Source organism: Sinohyriopsis cumingii, chromosome 16, assembly GCF_028554795.1.
Source record: "Sinohyriopsis cumingii isolate HCF-2022 chromosome 16, ASM2855479v2, whole genome shotgun sequence".
NCBI lineage: Eukaryota > Metazoa > Mollusca > Bivalvia > Unionida > Unionidae > Sinohyriopsis > Sinohyriopsis cumingii.
In genome coordinates this window covers 55213983-55236231 of record NC_142976.1, presented here as the reverse complement: position 1 = coordinate 55236231, position 22249 = coordinate 55213983, and the positions used below count along the sequence as shown (strand labels likewise).

Here is a 22249-nt window from a genome sequence, read left to right as displayed (position 1 = left end):
GGGATAAACTCTGGCAATTAAGGTGTAACCAGACAACACTTACAACTGACCTATCCAAGTCAGATTAATGCAAGAACTTTATACTAATATACATACGCTAAATCTTTGATAAAATACAATATTTAAAATTGCTTTACTTAAAGGTGATTGTTGAAATAACAAAACACATGTACAGTCAAGTTCTTTTATAATAATGACTGCTAGACAAAAACAAAAAATCCTGGCCCTAAACAAACCATAGTTGCATAGTATATATAAAAATGCATGTGAAAAGGTCTGTCGTTTTTCCAATTATTCATTATGACTGACCTTCAGGAAAGGGATTCTCCTCATAAATTGGTTTAACATAACCACTGAAGTAGAGTTCGATATTTTTCTCAATCAGTCCTGTGTCAAATGGACAAAGGTGAGTGTTCTTGTCATATACACTGAAGAAGAAAAAAAATGTTGTAAAGAATTAATATCAACTGTGCACAAAAATGAAAGATAAAAGATCAGAAAAGGATTGTATCATCCTGTATTCCTTATTTGTTATTACAAGCTCACCTTCAATAGAGTTCTAAACCGCAAAAGAGTTATTCTTTTGCCATCATTGGCATTCAGCCGATTAGAAATAAATATGTGGATTCACTTGCCTACATAAAAGTGGTGATTTGCTATTTGAAATATTATATGAATTCTGTTGCCCACATTAATAGGGCAATTTACTAGCAGAAATTGCTGTGTAGAAAAAGGGGTTATTTACAAATAGAATTAGCTAAGTGGATTCACTTCCCTCCAGAGAGGTGATTTACTGGGACATTACTACATCAGATAATTTGATTTGGATAACAATCTTTTTTGAAGCATCATTAGTGTTTCAAAACTAAATATTTATTTCTAATACATGTTGACAATTGCTTTCAAGATTTTCAAAGGTTTTTTTGAGAAAGTCTATTATTAATACTGCATTTAAGAACATCTCTGATACATATCACAGCGTATATGTCCCCCAATATATATATATATATATGCATCACGGAAGTCCCTCGATACTTATCACAATACAGAAATCTGTGATACATATCATTGTATCGGTACCTTTTATATATATATATATATATATATATATATATATATATATATATATATATATATATATATATATATATATATAATCACATTAGAGAGGTCTCCTAATATATACCACAATATATAGTTTAACCTAGTTTCTATGCGAAAAACTTGTGATGAACCTGGATTCGTCATTGCTCTCCCATACTATTTTAGCATAAAAATTACTAGCATTAAATTGTGCGATTATTCTAATATTGATATTTGTATAGGCAATTTTAAATCTGTCTCATTAATCAAGCAGGGAATTTGTTTATTTCTTATTTCAATAATAGCTACTACATTTGGATAAACAAAAATCCCTCACACAAATACAGACTTTAACTGGTCTCCAATGCTACTTCCATGGCAAATTCACATTCTGTTTTATCTCCCTTTATTCCCCCAACCCCCTTTTCCTTGACTGGTAACCATAACATCATATCCAAAAATGAGTTATATAGACACACATACTGAGATGTTCTCTCTTTATTTCGAGTCACATTTATGAACTCCCTGGGAAACCAAAAACCTCTCAAAACTGATCCCATTGGTTTTGATAACTTTCACTGTATTGTTTGCATATTTGATGTCTGATCTCCATATGAACAATGCCTCCTGTATGATGCCAAAGAATCATACCTACTTGCAGATGGTCACCCCATGGAGAACCTTTGTAGAAAGTTTGGTGCACTTCAGTTTAGAGTGAGTAGAGCATGGAATAGAAAATAGGATTGCACGAAGTATAATTTAGTGTACATACTTAAACTGTGTAACCTTGTGTTGCGGCCTTTCATCATAGCTGTGGATGTTCTCCTCTTCTCCAGTGAATACAGACAGTTTGGGATCTGTCAAGGCTATGAACTCTTCCAACTGGTGTGCATTATTAAATGAATCAAAAAATGCAAAATATGAACATAAATATCTGGACTGTTGAGTAAACTATCGTGATCTATGAAATAATTTTGACCTTATGAACAATGCCCTGGAATCATAATTGGAAGACAGATACAAAATCATGTTTAATGAGAAAATCAATGCATTAAATAGTTAATCCCCACCTCCCCGCACAAACAAGACCCTTGTTTTGCCATTTTGTCAGGCATGCTTAATATTAAACACAAAACATAAAAAATGAGCTTGAAACATTTTAAATCTAAGGTATGGACGTACATAAGGATAGACATCTACAAGGGTACTAAAGTGACTGCTATAAACAAAGGTGTATTCGACATCCAATGTTTTAGCTTAAGGCATGATCAATGCCATAATGTAGCTCCAATGTTTGCCACTTGTGAATCTTTAAAGCAAGAATTTCTGCACATGACAAAATCATAAAGTTTATGTTACCAATGGTAGAAAATGTGCTAGGTTGACTAGGTAAGAAAGTCACGTGGAACACAATTATTCCACATTCCTATTATAAACATGATCATGTTTTCTAGTGTAGAACACCAGTGGGGGATATCATGGCCCAAGTATTCTTTTAAAATAATCAAGATAAACATTATTTGTAACACATTTACACAATAAAACAAACAGGAGTTAATGTTAGTGTCTCACCAACAGACTGCTTCACACTAATTGACTTAGCTACATAAAACCTCACTCCTGTCTGCAACTTCTGACCGGAAGATGAGATTTTCCTATCCAATACCATTGCATATGATGGATTCTAGTCTGAGGATGAGATTTCCCTATCCAATACCATTGCATATGATGGATTCTACAGTCTAAGGATGAGATTTCTCTATCCAATACCATTACATATGATGGATTCTATTAGTCTGAGAATGAGATTTCCCTATCCAATACCATTGCATACGATGGATTCTACGGTCTGAGGATGAGATTTCCCTATCCAATACCATTGCATATGATGGATTCTACAGTCTGAGGATGAGATTTCCCTATCCAATACCATTACATATGATGGATTCTATTAGTATGGCTATCTAGGTAAAACACATATTTTGCGATCACCAATATTGCCAAGTCATCCAAATGTTCATTATCTGGTTCCATAAAAATTAAGAATCTGACAATTGAAAGTTTCAAGGATTGTCTAACTGTCTGACGATTTTTGCTGACCACTAGTGGAAAATATTTTTTGTGGTTGTATAAATGATAAATAAAAACTTGTAAGCATCACTTGCAAAAATTCTCAATTTAGCAAGTCAAGCATTTACAAGTTAAACAGAATAAAAATTAAGAAAATGAGGAATGATAATAAATCACCAATAATTAAAAGGTGAAGACTAAATTGTTTGCAAGCAATATTAGGGATGGAAAATTTCACAGCACTGTCATCTTCTGGTACATAATTAAATACTGGTTTTATAAAAATCAGGAAACTAAGAAATCTTGATGAAGCAACTTACCGCTTCCTCTGGGTCACCTGGGAACAGCTTCAGATCAGGATCATCCAGAAGCTGTTTGCACTGTTTACATTTGATTGGCACAGGCTTCTCCACTAATAGCGCAGGTTTGATATCCGACACAGTCTTCTCATTGACGGCACTGTAAAATTAACCAGTTCTAATCATAATGTCACAGTACTATGATCCAGAGAAATGTACAGTCAAAATGTTTTCTTTTTTTAAGTCTCTAATTGTGGTAGCTGAATGGTTTACATGTCCCTGTGCAAGATAATTTACTTCAAATGCCATGGCTAGATATGACACTGAACAGCAATCAATTAATCTGGACCTGGTCAGGTGGTCTCAAGAAAGATGTCATATTACAGTTTGACATTTTACTGTGATTCAGTTTTACTGATCTCCAAGGATTTGATGTTTGCACTAAGCCCATAATGTAAAGACCCCATGTAAAGCACAAAGCCCCCTACCCCCTCTGCTCTTTAATTTCTTCCCAACAGATAACTTGGCAAAAAATAAAAGGTGAGCTATTTGTTAATTCAACTTCTTTACTGTAATAAAATATAATCTTTTACAGTGTTCCTAACCACATGTATACCAGTAGCTGTCGGCCCAACTTACAACCTAAATCAATATGTGTTGTGAGATCAAGAAGGATAGAGAGAAAGGATAAAGAGCCTAAAGTAATGAAGTATATTAAAGTTCTAACATTACTGATAATGAAAGAATGAAACAGAAAATAATCTTTGAAAATTAGAAACTGTACTTGAATGAAAGAACTGAACTTACTTTATTCTCTGCAGTTCATTTTAAGATTTCATCATATCACAATCTGTGTATGTGTGTAATCTGAATTTTTAATGTAGCTTTAAAAAAAATCAGTAATATCGCTAAGATATTAGCTTTTTTTTGTACCACACAACAAAATATATGTGGTATTAGCATAGGAAAAGATTTGGGGTTTTTTTAGACATAGCTTTAACAATTTTTCAGTCATATTGCTATGATGTATTCAGTGTGGCGGTCTATAGTGATGTCTAGCACTGGAGCATCATGTCCCAACAAGTCACATTATCCAAACACCAGGCTGACCAATCCTACCACTAACCTCTTAACGCTGAGCACCAAGTGAGGCAGCTGCTAGTACATTTTTATAAGTCTTTGGTATGACTCAGCCAGGGCTCAAACCTGTGACTCCCCCCATCCGAGGCGGACACTCTAACCATTTAGGTCAATGGAGTGGTCTGTTGTGATAGTGTGAAGAATGAAGAATCACATGACCAAAGCCTGACATGCTTCATTTTTTAAAATAAAAAACATGATGCAAACCATGTGACTGTTTAGAACAAGTTCAATTTGTGATTTAAAGTATCTGACTGTTTAGAACGAGTCAAAACTGTGATGCAATAAACACTGTTCAGATGGAGTCAAAATTATGATTTAGATAAGCACTATTCAGAATAAATCAAAATTATGATGCAAATAATCATTGTTCTGACACAAAAATTATGATGCAAAAAATTAATATTTTGACTGAGTCAAAATTAAGATGCAAATAATCACTGTTCAGACTGGGTTAAAATTATGATATAACACAACATAACTTGAAACTCAAATGGGAGAAATCAGAACCTTTCATCCTCAGTTGTTTCATCAACTTCCATGTCCTCACTATCCTTGATTTCTTCTGTATCTATCTTGGTCTTCTTCTCAGTCTTCTCTTCGCTTGTCCCCTCTTCATCAGCCAAAGACTTCCTCTTACCGGGCCTGTAAGAAAAGTCCTCACTACAACAGTATGTCTGTTCTGATCACCTACAGGACTTACATTCAGTTCACAGTAATTTCTCATTTCAAGCCAGTATATAATTTTCAGAATTGTTATTTTGCTTTTCTATTTGACTCCCTTAATAGTTATTCCAGATCTTCATTTATACAGAAGAATTTGTACCAGTATGAATTGTGATATGGTAGTGAATTGATACAGAAGAATTTGTACCAGTATGAATTGTGATATTGTAGTGACTTGATATGGAAGAATTAGTACCAATATAAACTGTGATATAGTAGTGTGTTTGTGTGTGTATAAGAATTTGTACCAATATAACGAATCTGTATTTATATGAATTGTAGTTCTATGGAGAAGAAATCCTTACGTTTTGCTAAACATTGACATAATGGTGGGCTGACTGGAACCATTACTAGTCTTCTTTCCTTTCCTGATCCGTGTCTTCTTTTCCAGAGTTTCTGAATAATGATAATAATAATAATAATAATAATAATATTTCAAATGTGACAGGCATGAAGACTCATCAGTGAAGCACAAATTAATTAAGTTTCCACTAAATGATTTATTTTGCAAAGACAGGTTGTGTTTTGAAAAACTTTATCTGACACTGAACGTTCACATAAAAAATATCAACAAGTGCAGGATGAAAAGTAGACGAACTAGGTCCTGTTAAAGCCACAAACTTATTGAACATCAATATTTTATAAAGAAGTGATATGAAATCCATACCTTTCCAAAACAAAAAGATTAAGTTTTATGCAAGAAAAGGTAACTAGAATTTTGCATAAAAACCAAAAACAATCAGACTGCAGTTAGTGCTCAAAGCAAATGTTTAGTTAGGTTTTAAACTGTAGGTGAGTAGCTTGGAAGATTGTTACAATTCAAGCACAGCCTTGTACTTAATATGGCTCCAGTATGCTTGCACTAAATCATCTGTAAGTAGCATCAAATGACAATTGATACACTATAATCTCAAGTAACAAAATTTTCAGTCACCCTCAAGTCCCATCTTATGAAGTTTATGCTAGTGGGTGGTCAGGATATGTCTGTCAGCTTCAAATAATCAAGATATCGGGTTTGATAACTTTAGGGGAACACTGGCAGTTTGGGATGGAAGAATGTCTGCAGGGCTCTGTCCAGGTGCAACACTGGAAGGTTAATAGCAATTTAAAAATCATTGTGCACATGCAGATAACATTCTTTTGTTTTCCTTTGGGTGACCAATTTTGAGATTTATGCGGAAAGACCAAGCAAATGTTTTTGGATGTTTGTGTTCTAGACGTCCTTAACAAATAACTCTGAAACATCAAATCTAGTGTAGAACACTCGACATGTTGTACCATCTTCATTCTTGTCCACACACTTCAAGAGCTTATATAGAAGTTAAGAAAAAACTTTAATTTCCATTAAGTGACTTCAAGTGACATTGCACAACAAACCTTTTTTGTCCTCCTCCATTTCAGCTGCTTCATTTTCATTTTCCTTTACCACAGGAGGATCAACATCTGCCATCTTCTCCTGTAAGTGAAATATTTTGTAAAAATTCTTTTTCCCAGAAATGGTAGGAAAGTATTAATTGCCCTCATTACTATTGAAAAAGGAGGTCAATCAAATGTGTCAGGGTATGGAGGTGTTCATTAGGAAAATCTTACTGAAAATAAAGATTGTATTGAGAAAAAAATACAACAATGTGCTGCCATTCAAATGGACAAAAATTGACTGTGCATATAATATAATATGGATTAGGGTTAGAACTTGGATACAAGCAAAATAAACATGTATGCATGAATGACTGTTACTAAAAGAAAGTATAAAAATTATCTCCCACTAATTAAAATCAATCTTAAAGTTTCAACCAATTCCCAAACTAATAAATGCTGGCTTAACAATGATACCTGTGTAATTTAAATTTCAACCAATTCCCAAAACAAATGCTGACAACAATACCTGCATAATGTCATAGTCTGCTTTCTCCTCTTTTATCTCTGGTTTATCACCATCTGCTCTTGAAGTGGAATTTCCATTTTTATGGTTTCCATTCTCTGATGCCTCTAGTTCTATCTCTTTGAACTTTCCTGCCTCATTTGGTGTTGGGTTCAGGAAATCCTCGAACAGCTTTTCAAGCTTTTTGTAATAGCCTTTCTATAATGGAATGTATTATCTGCTATTAATAATGGTGGAACAGCAACTTTTTTATAAATTTTAAAGACCTTCAAGCTTGAAAATTTCCTGGTACAGAATTAAACGGCCTTCAAGCGAGATGGTTTCTGTAAATATGGTCAAATTCTGTGAAATTTTTTTTATCACAAAAGATATTGAATTTGAATACATGCAGATTGCGACCTACCATCGGGAAGTTTTCTTTTGAGGCATATTTAAGCATTTTTTCACTAAATATTCCCCGATTTTTCGGGTCCAATACTCGTGAAATTCTCAAAGGACAAGCCGTTTCTCCCTGTGGAGTGTGTTATCCCTCCCCCCAATTTCATATTATGGTCAGCTGTGCCCATACTGCACAATAGCTAAAGGTTAGACTCAAGCCTCTTCGATATACTTCAAAGAAACTGCCTGTTCTACAGTTAGTGAAAGCACAGGCAACTGATTGATAAATAAACAATGCCCTTTTTTGTTATAACTAACAATACCTAAAATGGGTGTAAATTTATGTTAACGGTTCATATGTGGTCTCAAGCTACCATACATGTGGAAACTATTTCCCACATTTTGTATTCCACCTTATTTCCTTATTGTTAACTCATATATGCATATAACACTGCTTACTAAATAACATTTATTCTGAATTAGTTTAATGGGGGCAGATATGCTCTGTATGTTTCTTCATTCCTTCTTTTAATTTAATGATAGTAATTAATGCCAGGTGTTGACTCGTGTAAGTTTCATTGGTGGGAATGGATATCCTAGTTTGCTTGCCGAGAAATAATCTACAGCATTCAGTGATCATTCTTGGGATTTAGGAAGCAATTCACTACAAGGAAAGCATGTAAAGTATGGCAAAAATAAATTTCTGAGCTCGTGGTTGATGGTTATGTACTTTGTGAAGGTGGGGTGAGTGGGTGGATCATTTAATTCCTGAATGCCATGAAATTGACGGTTGCATTATACGTCAGTTATCTTACATTGTAAAGCACAATCATAGGGTTTTAGTATTAAAATGTCATTAACTAAAGTTCCTTACAAAACTACTATTTGGAAAATAATATACATAATATAAATTTACTTAATACCTGATTTTTCTATTTAAAAAGTGAGAGAGAGAGAGTGTGTGTGTGTAAATGTCAGGAAAGTAGATATTTTATATTTGATAATGCATCTATTTAAGGTGACAACAGTCATACCTATGCACTAACGGTGATGTGGGATGCAAAGACAAATTGAAGTAGTGAAAAACTGTCATGCAATGATTTATTTTGTAATATGGCTGTATGGCTTGTTGTCAATAAAGTAATAACTATCCCATCTTTTTCAATTTTCATTGCCTATTACATTAACAGACTTGGAAAAATATTGAGGTTGGCAATTTTTTTGGCTACAGCTTTTTTAAAGCCAGGATTATCTATTTCTTTTACCATACAACCAGTAATACTCTACCTCTTCTAACTACTAATTAAATAGAATACCTGCTGTCTGAAATCTAACTACATTATTAAATAGAGTACCTGCTGTCTGAAATCTAACTATATTATTAAATAGAGTACCTGCTGTCTGAAATCTAACTACATTATTAAATAGAGTACCTGCTGTCTGGAAATGTTTTCCCCATTGAATGAATCAGCTATTTTCAATGGCAAGCTTAACTTAGCCAAAAGCTGACTAATCAATACTTCAGCATGTATAATGTGCATTTCCTCGTTTGTGTCTTATTTCAACCCGTTCCTTGTGGGATTTACACTCAACATGTCTTTTTACATCACTTCTACCACCATGTGCGACAGAAAAAGCCAATTCACACATACCACAGTGAACATAATGAACTCATTGTTAGGTTGTTTTATAAACGACCAAATATCTTTATCAATCTTTAGCAACTTCTAGCTAGTACTAGACTTTTCAACTTCTTCCAATTTTCTTTTCACGTGACACTGGTCTGCCTTTTTAAAACACCGCTCCCTCCATAACTCGCGATCCCGCTTATAACGCGATGTCGATCTTGGCTCCTGATTTTTTTCCAGAGAAAATGTATTTAAAATATCTTTAAAATATGCTGAACATGAAAAAATTACTATAAGAACTGGTAAATTAAACCTTGATACATTGCTCATTTTATCATCGAAAATGGTGATTAATGCCCGTAAAAATATAATCCATATTTTGAAATTTTCAAGTTCTAAATAAGAATTAATTTCAGAGATCTCAAAAACGCTTAATTACGCGTATTTGGATGCCAATTTTTGATCTGGAATGCAGAAATTCACTGAGGCGGCAGTCCTCTGTACGCATGTAATAGATGCGCGGGAAAATTCAAAGATTTGCCAGTCCTGTTTCAGCCACCTGCTTTGTGGGAAAATGTGTTGATCAGTTAACTGTGCTGATATTTACGACAGAATTCAGTGACTGAAAGACTCCTTGATGTACATACATGTTGCTGTTTTATAAGAGTACATAATAAAAGAACATAATGCAATAGCTAGGCGGCTAGTTCAAAGGCTTCGACTGGCGGCCAGGTGAGAAAATGTACTGATATTTAGTGATTGAGGCAGAAAGACCCAGTTTTAAAATCCTAGTGAGACCTGTTTAAAGATATCATATATTATGTCAGTTTTTATGATAAATAGTTGTCAGTATACTGTAAATAAACAGACTGGTAAAACAGCAATCAATGAAAACTTCTGGTAAATGCTAATAGGTGGCAACAGAGAAGGAAATAAACACCAATTAAATGTCTTCCTGTGTGAAAGTCACATTCTAATCCTTCAATTCCGTTTCAGTGTAAACATTATAATTGCAACATATTCTGTTCATTGAAAACATGAAAAGAGTCTATCGACCGTCACACCTAAACCCGTGATTACTTCTGTGAGAACCTAATTACATGCCGGCTTTGTTTTGATCAACAACTTTGGGAAGTGTTTGTTGCATTAAAACATCGATTACAAGAGACCTGGGGTGCTGGTTTAACGGTCTTGGAGCTGCCTTTGACGTAAAGCAAAACAGTAACAGAGACAGCGACGATGATAGTGACTTCGAAGGTTTCAGTGAAACTGATGTCATTAATGCCGAGGCTGTTTGGGAGAAATTTGTACAGACTCATGGTCCTGAGATGGGCGTTTCTCTTGATGATATGGAGGAGTGGATTTGTGCTGACAATTATTGCCCCACAGCCGAATACATGTCAGATGAAACAATAATTAATTCTATAACGATCAAATTTGCAGCAGAAGACGATTCTAACTGGAGTACCACAAGTGTTGAAAGTGATGCAGATGCAGATGTTGCACCACCTCCCCCTTCTGCACAGGAAGCAATCAAATATTTTGATATTGCCATAAGCTGGCTGGAGACCCAAAATGTTGACTACGTAAAGCTCATGCAGTTGAGAAATCTGAGGGATTTTGTTTGGCGGCAGAGATACCAAGGAGTAACACAAAAAATTAAAAATTAACTGATTTTTTAAAAAAAAAAGTGAATTGATATTTGTCAAGCATGGCACAAACAGCAAGTATTAACTTGTTCTAATTTACGTTGTTTACAATCTGTAGACCCATTAAATATGTTAGTACTGAGTAACCCTTGTTTTTTTGTTTTCCATTTTACTTCTATTGCATTCAAATCTATCTATCTATTGTTTGACTGACACTGTTTCTCGAAAAGAGTCGATCTTTTGTATATAAAAAAAACGTCTAATTTGGAACAAACAATAAAACTAGAATGTATCCAATTCAACATAAAAATTTGTGACGTAGTACACAATGTGTGAAGTGGTACACATGTTAAGTGGTACACATGTTAAGCTAACGGAAACCACGTGGAATAATGTTTTTGATGATCGCCTCAATATACTGTAATTTATCCTGAAATTAATGTTGCCCTATGAGGAAATAATAAACAAAGTACACCGTTATGAAGAAATATTTATTCACAGTTAATCTCAACACGATTATAAAGTGAGTATTCAACACTATAATCTGCCTACCCCCTCCCACTTATTTTTCCTTTATGTCCTCGACAACTTTAATGGTTTTGGGCTTATTTTGTAGGCCCCTCGATAACTCGTGCCTCACTTATAGTGCAGTTCATGTTTCTGGACCCCGATGTGCGCGAGTTATCGAGGGAGTGGTGTACATACAGACAGTTTATCATTTTTGCGCAGGAACAACTGAATAAGCCCTTTATTGACACTGATCAAATAGTTTTTATAATGAAAAGAAAAGTGGAATGAAATGTTGAGATGTAATTTTTTTGCTGAATCAGCTATTTTCTGTAGTCTTGCCTAAACAATCTGTAGTAAGCCTTTTGGTGGGGGTTCATCGGTACCAAATATGGAGAGTCCACAGAGGTAAACAGGTCCATGTTTATTGATGCATGGCATTTTTTCATCCTGAGGAAATATTTTTGTAGAAAGTTTAGCTTTTTGTTTGCTGCTGAAATGCTTAATTTATTATATTTTACAAAACATGCCTGTTCATCTGTAGGCAACACATGTAACAGTATCATAAAAAAATTAATTAATATCACAATAACCAATAAATACTCATGTTGGATGGGTAGAGAATATTTAAATAATAATTAAACAAGTGTAAATTCAAGTTTCAAATATTAAATTATTGATCCAACAGTTTTTGACAAGTCGTTAACTCATTCGTCCCTGGAGGTTTTTGTTGTTTTTGCCTGAAATGCAAACAGGAAAGACGTTTTGGGGGCTATTTCTTGAATACATCAACTTTCAACAGATGTTCCATGAGACTAATGCCTAGATGTATTAGAAACATTGTTTTCCATTGGTTATTTGCTTGCGGATGAGCAGAAGGGTCAAAGTTGGATTTTTTTCCTTCCTAATGGATCTATCATTTTCATATGGAGACCACTCTTTATTCCAAATGCCCACCGTATCCTAGTTTTTGCAAAGGTTCACCTGATTGTGTGCAGTTCAGACAGGTCTGCCTTAGATCTGAGGCCAAAAGGTCTAAAATCCAGACACAAAATCAGATTCCAACCATGAGCGAATTTTGGGCGAGAAAAAAATGGGACCAAAAAATGAGGTTTTTCCTGCTGTATTTTGCAACATGTCCAGAATATTTGGTATCATTTTAGAGCTGTATCTGTCTGTCTTTTTGCAAAACCAGCCACTTTGGCGTATCTTAAATGACCTTGATGCTGCAGAGCTCGGAATTAGGATACAGCTTCATCATGCCTACAGGTGGGATTGAGACTGAATGAGTTAAGGTAAATGTGGATGGGCCACAGACGATGCACTATGGATAAAGGATGATAACATAAACTTGCTTGGTCTTTCAGCAAGGTAATCTATAACAATATGTCTGGTCAGTGTTATGTACCACAGAGTATTGAGATAGGTCACAACTTTCTAACCTCGGTGAGAATGTCATCTTTCAAATTTTGCTCCAAGGACCGTAAGGTCTCCTTCAGCTCACTTGGAAAAATCTCCTCAATCAAGCGACATTTCTTCTTCCAGTAGCCCTGTAGAAAGAAAAAAAAACAACAAAACAAACATATAGCATAGACTCCAATATACAGTATACTTTATGATGAGACAGATTTCATTTTTTGTCTTCTCAAGAGGGTTATTCCAAAACTGATCTCATCAATTCATGTTTGTTATTTGAGAAAAGTTTTGATTTACCTATGTAGTCAACAAAGTTAAACAATGATGTGTAAATTCAAATCGGTGTATTACCTAAAAATCAATACTCAAGTTGATAATTTGCCATATAAATCCCACTCAATCCCAAATACACAACTGAAAACTGAACAGAAAAAACAACTGAACAGAAAAAACAACAAAGTGATGGTAAAACTAAACATGTTTTTAATCCCAGCTTTTGTCAAACTCATTAAAATCCGAGCCACAAGAGCTAAGTTGCACAGTGGAAAGAACAGAGTCTGGGTAATTTCTGTTGTACATTTCATTCCCAACAAGTGATTAGCAGCGGGGGGGGGGGGGGGGGGGGGGGGGGGGGGGGGGGGGGGGGGCGAATCGGACATTTGTCTGAATCGTCATTTGGCTTAATTAATACTTTCTGCACTCAGCGGATCCGGTGTCGTCAGCGCCCGGTAAAAAAAAAAGATGACGTCGTCGTCGGGGATCGTCCAATCGTCATTTGGTTTAATTAATACCTTCTGTGCGCCGATCCCAGCGTTGTCAGCGTCCGGTAAACACAGCGACGACCGCGTCGATGTCATCCCCCCCCCTGCTGCTAAGTGGTTATTTACAACTAACCGAATATTTGGTCAAGTCCGATACGATATCGTGTCCGAGGATCATGTAAATTTATCGTTACAAATCCATGTGGGGTCGACTGAGCATGACTAAAAAAGTTTCGAAAAACATTAAAGTCCATGTCACCGCCGCACCATGTCTGCCAAATATTTCGTAGCGTGTGTGTATCAACGCCGTTGAATACAGCAAGAATATTACAGTTGTCTCTGATTACTTTTGGAATCTGAGTGTATCGTTGAGTGACATATATCACGTCAGTGTTTTTATGCCTGCCTCTGGAAAATATCCTAGCTGGGTTTTTTTGATTGTCTAACATAACATCATCGTACACGACTAAATTGTTAACGTCGCCATCAATATCATCAATACCTGGTGCATCATTGATATCTGTAATAAACTCAATAACATTTTTTTCAGTGATCGCTGATGCATTCTCGTTAAAATCTTTCAACACCTCGTAGCATCGTTGATCATCTACGCTAGGGGCGATTAAATACAACTTATCCCACTTCATCCATCTCATTATTAAATTAAGTAACAATTGCATCTTGCCGGATCCAGATGGTCCGATGATAATCATCCGGATCGAGTTTGGTAACGCTGCAACATGCTTAACTGGTTCTCTTGTTTTAGTCGCTGAAAAGTCAATTATATTCATGTCTCTATACATAAATTATGGATCTATATTGTGTAAAGTGTAGAGTGCGTACTGGCACAAATGATATGACAACCGTTACAACAAGAAATAACAGATCGGCGCTTACTGGCAAGTGTGTACAATGCGGTATAAAGAAATTTAGATTTATTTCTGTTAGACCCGGGGATGTTTTAAAAAAAAGCGAGGAGGTGATATTGCAGCCAAGTTATCAAAACTCCCCGGAACCCCGTGGGCAAAGTATCCAGGAGAAAAGCACCTTCCAGGATATAACTACTGTGGCCCCGGAACACGATTAGATATCAGACTCGATGATCAAAATCAACCCAAACCCGGTGAGTATCCAATAAACGCTATCGATAAGGCGTGTCATGCTCATGATGTTGTTTACTACAAAAGTAGCGATCTGCAACAGCGTCATATCGCGGATGTAAAATTAATTCACGCGTTAAATGCTATTCCTGATAAATCATTCAAAGAAAAATTGGCCTCATGGTTGGTAAAATCGGCTATGAAAGGTAAATTAATGATTGGAAGCGGAGCTTCTCGCGCTGGTAATTGAAAACGCTAGCGTTTATAATAACAACATGGAATCCATCTATTATTCTCCGAGAGGATACTGGAAGGGGAAGGCCGCAATTGGTAAGCTTGCAAGCGCTGCAAAGGTAACAAGGGCCACTGCGGCTAATTGGTTATCCAAACAGGCTATATGGCAAATCTATCTACCACCGCCTAAACAAATCAACTTCTCGCGCTTTGATGTCAGCGTACCTAATGAAGTTCATCAGGCTGATATACTATTTCTGCCGCATGACAACGGTTACAAATACGCGCTAACCGTAGTTGATGTTGCGAGTCGATACAAACAAGCGGAGCCGTTAAAAACAAAGTCAGCAACTGAAGTGGCCGATGCGTTTGAGCGGATTTATCGAAGAGGTCCTCTGCGCTGGCCAAATCTATTACAAGTTGATCCTGGTAGTGAATTTCGCGGCGCTGTTTTATCAACGCTGAAACATCATAGCGTCGCGATACGACGAGGTCATACTGCGCTACATCGTGATCAGGCAATTGTTGAACGATTCAATCGGACTCTTGCTGAACGGTTATTTGGATATCAATACGCGAAGGAATTCATCCAAGAAAAACGATCTCGTGAATGGGTCAAAAGGTTACCAGGCGTAATTGCAGCGTTAAATAACGAGATTACCCGAGCAATTAACATGAAGCCCAGCGACGCGATTAAATACGAGTATATACCCGGAAGATCAAAAATAGATAGCGTTTCCAAGCCGATTCTTGGCGATGTTACCATGAGATATCTATATGAACCAGGAGAGCTTGAAGGCGGTAAAAAAAGAGCTACTGATCCTATCTGGAGTGTTACCACACATAACATATCAACGATAACACGATCAACTGGTAGACCACCGATCTATAGACTGGATTCAACTGCTCCTCAGCGCGGATTTACACGTGAGCAACTACAAGTGATACCTAACGATACTCAATTGCCCCCACGTGGTCTTAACTAGCGCCGTTGCGTCTATTGCACTCAAGACAGGTCAACCTCACATTGTTTTTGACATGACCGAGACTGTTATCGATCCTATCCACGGTAAATTGCCGAGTGTCTTTATCCGAATAGCGCCAACTCATTATACAATTGCAACTCGCGCAGTGATTATTCTGTTGTTGTCGTAGCGAGATTATTAATTCGGCATCAATATCAAAACGCCGCTGTTTTTTTTTATCCTGTTGGCGGTAACCCGAGAGTTTTCTATCAATGACGCTTGCATCGATGATGTCGTTGTCGTCACTGACTCCGTCACTGACTCCGTCAATAACAATTCTTCGAAGCTGATTTATCCTCCGTACTCGGGACACTGCAAGATAGACTAGATTTGACCATTCGATGCGATTATCAACCATCCAAACAATTGTATCCGTGATAGTCAGTCCCTGCGAGGAATGTATTGTCGTTGCGTATCCTAGCGTCCACGGGGATTTATCAGCACGTAGCGCGTCCTCGACGACGCTGATATCAACGAGCACGATATCATTCAGCACGAGAATTTGTTTTTCTGTCCGGCCTGGAATTTCAACTTCAATGTTCTGCCGCCGTGTGTCCGCGGGTCTATAGCATAACGGCACTGGACGCGTTGGAAACTTTTCCTTATGCAACGTAAACAACTTCCGCTGAAGTGTGTCCCTGACTATCTTTCTACTCGCTACAATTAAATCATTTGGTCTCCATGTTTCCCAGAATTCATTTAACGGCATTTCCGGAATCACCTCGTGGATTATTTCACACTGAATTCTATCCGGCTGTAATCTGATTAATTTTTTAACCTCGCGCAGTTGTTCATCAAGTGCTCGGTAATCAGTATCGGTTTCTTCATAATAGTCCACAAACCCGCTCAACCAATCATGTGGACCCTCGCCGACAAATGGTGGTGGTTGGCCATGGTCGCCACACATGATCACCGCTGTATTCGCGCGCAGCAACCACTCAAGAAACATTTGTAAAACATCTAACGAAACAGTACATATTTCATCCCAGATGATAACCTCAGGAATAAATTTTTCCCCCATTCGATCAGGGGTCCACTCACCGCCGCTGTATCGAAAAAAGCTGTGATAAGTAACAGCGTCAACATTTCGTTGTTTTATCTCTCGCGCTAGTCTATGGGTCGGTGTAAGCACGATTATACTTGCCCGCGTTCAAAATAATTCAATTGCCCGAGTCGTCTTTCCTGACCCGCCACAGCCGCTTAAATAAACCGTCTTGTGTCTACAAATTGGATCAGAACACGGTGGTGCATTAGACCATTCCGATAATTTATCACCGCGTAGGTAATTGTTTTCAACGGTGACATCTGCTGACGGGGAATAATCGCGTCGTATTTCATTTTTAATTCTCCATGTACCCCAACTCTCGTCCGGACTAGTAAACTCGGCTACGTTTTCCTTATACGCTACGTCAACATAAAATGAATCAACGGCTACTCTAACCGCGGTGTCGGGGAATCTATTTATCATCGAGAATAAATTGATAGCGGCATAACCCAGCATAGACGCCCTCAAATGCGGGTATGCCGGGCTGTCTCCATCGCTGTAGGTAACAACTGTACCCAACTTTGTTCCATTGGACAAGAAAGCTGTTTCGCAGTTCACGTATCTATTTTTCGCCACTGCGTCCTTGATTACGAAATCATATTCTGCGTCATCTATAATCAGCCGTGAGCAATATCGTTTGTAGTCGCAGTTTTTTCCACCTTGTGTGAACTTACCGATTATTCTTCTACCGAGATCTTTTGCCTCGCGGTTTCGTTGGTTAAATATCCTCCTGGACCATTCGATGATATATTCCTCGTCGGCATCGATGTGTTTTTTGGACTCGTCAATTATGCTATCTAGACGCTCCGGTTCTGGTAACCAGACTTCAGTCTGCGCTCGGTATGATATAATCGCATCACTGACAATCAACGAAACTAGCATTTTACAATCAATCATATACCGTAGCAGCGCTATTGGCAGCCACTTCTTTTCAGACATGTGCCTACCAATCCAAATATAGCAACAGCGATGAAGTCCTGCCGCGAACTCAAATGATACTATGCGAGCGAATCCGGTTAAATCAAAATCAGGCAGTGGTCCATTAATAGCAACACGAGTCATTTCATGTCTGGGGTGTCCAAATCGTTTGAAATACTCAGCGGCGGATCCATACCCGAGAAAACTCGCTGGATAACAGGCAACCATATCAACGGAAATCATAGCGTCGCGGTTGTATTCAGTGTTCCATAGTCCACCGTGATAGTATTCCAAACAACTGGATTGTACATCTGGTAGAAATTCCCTGCGCGTTGGACCCCACGCATTTTTCCTCGCTGCAACATGAGCCGCAACCGATGGAATCGTAAAACAATTTGTTAGCAGTTGTTCATCATGCTCTTCAAATTCCATGGCGGTTTTTTTCATCCTGTTGTGAAATGCTTCAGTGCGATATAATTCACCGTTTGGTCTTACAAACTGATCAAAGGTATCAGCGCTGCGAAGTAACCACATTGATACAGGGTCGTTTTTACACAAACAAGCGATAGCATCAAATAGTTTCCTCTCCGCGAGAAAACTATCCTGTATAAATTCTTCAGGTATGTACTTTACTGTTCTATCCCGTGGAAACACTGTGATCGCGGGCGTCCATGCGTGTTCGTTATGATCAATAATTTTGATTGGGGCTCCCTTCGATTTGTACTTTGATTCGTGTAATACTTCACCGGTTATCGTTGTAACGGTTATTGGAAATCTCAGCGATGTTTCTAATCTCGCTATGTCGCTGATGGTTGCTCCTCGCTCGCGCACTGTCTCCTCCCACTGGTTGATTTTGCTACGTCGTAAATCAGTCAATTTGTTTCCTCGACACGCATTTGTAAAATGCTCTATTATTCGTTCTGCTACACAATTTATCCCCGTTGACTGTTTCATCGGCGCTAGTTTTCCGATATCAGGTTTCTTATTTAACGGGTATATTCCATAAACAACTGCTGTTTCAGGATACGCTCGTTCATAGTATGGTCTGTCAATTCCGGTTAACAGCCCCGGCTTGGAGTCGCGGCTAACAATGACTGTTTTCTTGTCGCTGAGAACTGGTTCAAATTTATCACGTATGATCCAATCACCTGATTCCACCCGGACAATGAATTTTACTCTGAAGAAATACCTTTTACCGTCAAGTTGTGATATTATCGTTGCTGCGCGGTTGTCGTTCATGGTAGCATCAACAACGCCATCAATTCGAAATGTTGACCAACTATGAGATGCGCCATCACGCTTGAATTCATTGATACAATCGCGTATTTTACTCAGCAGGGTTCTATCGTTTATTAACGGTTTTGGTGTGTCCTTGAGGACTCTATCGAGATTGAACTTAATATTTTTCCAGGGCTTAATTGCTGCTAATCTCTCGAACTCATCCATATAATTAAAACAAGTATTTAAATGAAAGAATATAGTATAATGAATCACTGCAAATGGTTGATGATTGGGTCGACAACCCCGTGCAATAAATCATGTAGAGGTGAATTCTGCGGGTATCATTTACAAAGCGTTCGTAATGGTTCTCTTGGCCCCCTCCCGTGCTTGGTTTGCCACGTCGGTGTAAGAGGAAAATCGCAGTTGTGTATCAATTGTGGCGGAAAGCGATACAGGGAACTAAAACGCTATTATGACAAACGAATAAAAAACGCCGTCATTGACCCCACCGCTGACTTCGTCATCAAAACCCCCCAAGACTACGTTGAAAGATTTATAATTAAACCAAATAATAAATTAGACAAGTAGTATTATTATATAAATGGACCAAGAGTTCAGACCTCACCCCTTGCTCGTCAATTACGAGGCATCTCGCGACGGCATTGTTAGAAACCGCAAACTGAAGAAGCCGGTTGGTACCGTAAATAATCAGGGGTATCTGATGTTTACTGCTGGAAAAAAAAAATATCTCTGTCACAGAATCATCTATGAATGTTTTCACGGATTAATCAAAGATAGTCTCGTTATTGATCACATTGATGGATACCCTCAAAATAACAGACTGTGTAATTTGCAAGCTATCTCTCAGAGTGAAAACAGTAAAAAAGGCCAGACTGGTAAATACCCAAAGAAAGCAAAACCCGTGAGTTCATTTAATACAATAACTCACGAGGAAAAAACTTTTCACTCCATGAATGCGGCAGGAAAATATTTTGATATTTGTATGCCCGCAGTACGATTTGTTGCAGAACGAGTATATCAAACAGCGATCTCAAAAAAGACCGGACACAGAATTCGATTTTCGTATATCGATACGAGGTCACCGTGACAAGGTCACGTCTGTTTCAAAGAAAACGAATTGTTAAACACCCCGGGATTGATACGCGGGGTTTCATTTTTTTTTATTTAAAAACAAGATGTTTTATAGGAATAATGAATATCGAAGACATCAATAATATATTAGCCGAGATTTCAAAATTAAAAAATCAAGGAATTGAATTATCTGATGGTCTCGACAGTGAAAAAATATTATCCGATTATGAAATTATTAACAAGCAATCAAAACGGGGGCGTTTTACCCTGGCCCGCGAGTACTTTTTTATAAAACGATTACAACATACGATTAATGAAAACTTGTACCACAATGACGCAAATGCATTCATTGGACTATTCACTGCCGTTGAAATAATACGAAAAAAACTCGGACGTGTTTATGAACGACGCCGGGAGATTTCTAGTAAGATCAAAAACATTAGAAGGATTATAGACGAAAACTCCAGCGAGAAATTAGAAATTGCTTCGCAATTGCAATAATGGTAGGCGAATCACTTGCTACTCGGCTAGCCAGAGAGCGGCTAGCGGCGCTTAAAAAGTTCATACCGTTACGAGACAGGGTCCGAGAGCAACTTCAAACACAGCGGCAACTACAAACCGATTTTACTGTTGGAAGCGAACAACTGTTTGCCCCGGTAACTAAAGCGACCAAAGATGTTACGGCGGCAACTGTACCCGTCCTCGATGCGCTTGAAAAGATAGCGGCAGAGACAAAACAAACAAAAAGGTCTTTAGAAACACTCCCTGCAAAAATAGCGGCTGCTACAACACGGAGGCCACCACCACTCGCTATAACCGAACCACAAGAACCTTATGTTACAATGGCCGACGAAGAAGAACTAGGTGCTACCGCAAGAGAACCAGAAGAAGAAATACCGGAAGAAATACCGGAAGAAAAAGAGAAAAGGGGGAATATACCCCGTAATGTACTTAAGAAGAGCACAATAGATCAAATTAGAGGCTTCAGCAGCAGGGGGGAAGAATTAATTGATTTTGCTGCCAACAATTTTGCTAAGAGCACACGAGATAAGGAGCATATCAATAGCGGTTACGAGAAAAATATAAAGTCGTTAAAGGATTGGACAAGAATAGTGTATTTGGCGAATAAACACGAGAATGTATTATCACATCGTGGTGATCCCGATTACGACGCATTCCACAAGGAAGTTGAAAAAAGGGTAAAACCAAAAAAAGGAAAAGGATACTCTGTTGGCAAAGAATCCTACGGCGTTACCTGTCCTAACAGTGTTCTCAGTGATATATCACGGCTAGAGGTACTAATCGGAGAAAAACGAGCCGGAAATAATTCCCCGGAAATAATCAATGAGGCCGCTGATATTTGCAAGCGGTTATTTACGGGCGGTATCATGGACATTAGTGCGTATCGAACGCTCATAGACGAACTCGTGGATGATTAAAATTATCGTTTTTGTCATTTTTTGACTGTTTTTTGCCATTTTTAGACCGTTTTTGGTCGTTTTTTGACCGTTTTTTGCTATTTTTTGAGGGCAAAAACCCCAGGAAATCATTTAGAGAAAATCGATGTTTTTGCTGAAAAATCGAAAAAAAACCACTATAGGCAACAAAAAATGGCCAAAAATGACTAGAAATCAAGAAAAAACCGGAAAAAAACCGGATTTTTATCGAGGGCAAAAACCCAAGGAAATTTTGATAAAATTTATTCCGGTTTTCCACACGGCGGTGGGGAGGGTTGGTGATCACAATCACTAATTGAAAAACCGGTGTTTTTATAATAAAGATGATTATACACTACAACCACGATAAACCAGTACTCGTCTACGTGGTAAACTCGCGATTGCCTGTTTACCGCGCGTACTATGGAGATGGTCTCGGTAGCACCATTGCGGGGTTATTTACAAGAATGGCTCCAAAAGTAGCGCCGTTAGCCAAACAATTAGGAATGAAGGCTATTGATGTTATTCGTGATAAGGGAATCAGCGCTATTGGAGATGTTGCCAGAAAGGTGCTTTCAGCCGCGCGGAACAAACTAATGTCGTTGGTGAGAAGAAAAAAGCAAAAACCACCGGTGATGC

At 37.7% G+C, this 22249-nt stretch overlaps 1 protein-coding gene across 1 annotated transcript in view; it reads right to left on the bottom strand.

Annotated features, from left to right (window-relative positions):
- LOC149780448 (DNA (cytosine-5)-methyltransferase 1.S-like) overlaps positions 1-22249 on the bottom strand; it is a 101505-nt gene that overhangs the window by 59431 nt on the left and 19825 nt on the right. The window contains exons 3-10 of the mRNA XM_089937387.1: positions 12805-12912; positions 7204-7398; positions 6696-6774; positions 5624-5714; positions 5103-5237; positions 3474-3612; positions 1856-1965; positions 310-428 (exon numbers count right to left, since the gene is read on the bottom strand). Coding sequence (XP_089793513.1) covers positions 310-428; positions 1856-1965; positions 3474-3612; positions 5103-5237; positions 5624-5714; positions 6696-6774; positions 7204-7398; positions 12805-12912 — 976 coding nt within the window. The remainder of the gene's footprint in view (positions 1-309; positions 429-1855; positions 1966-3473; positions 3613-5102; positions 5238-5623; positions 5715-6695; positions 6775-7203; positions 7399-12804; positions 12913-22249) is intronic.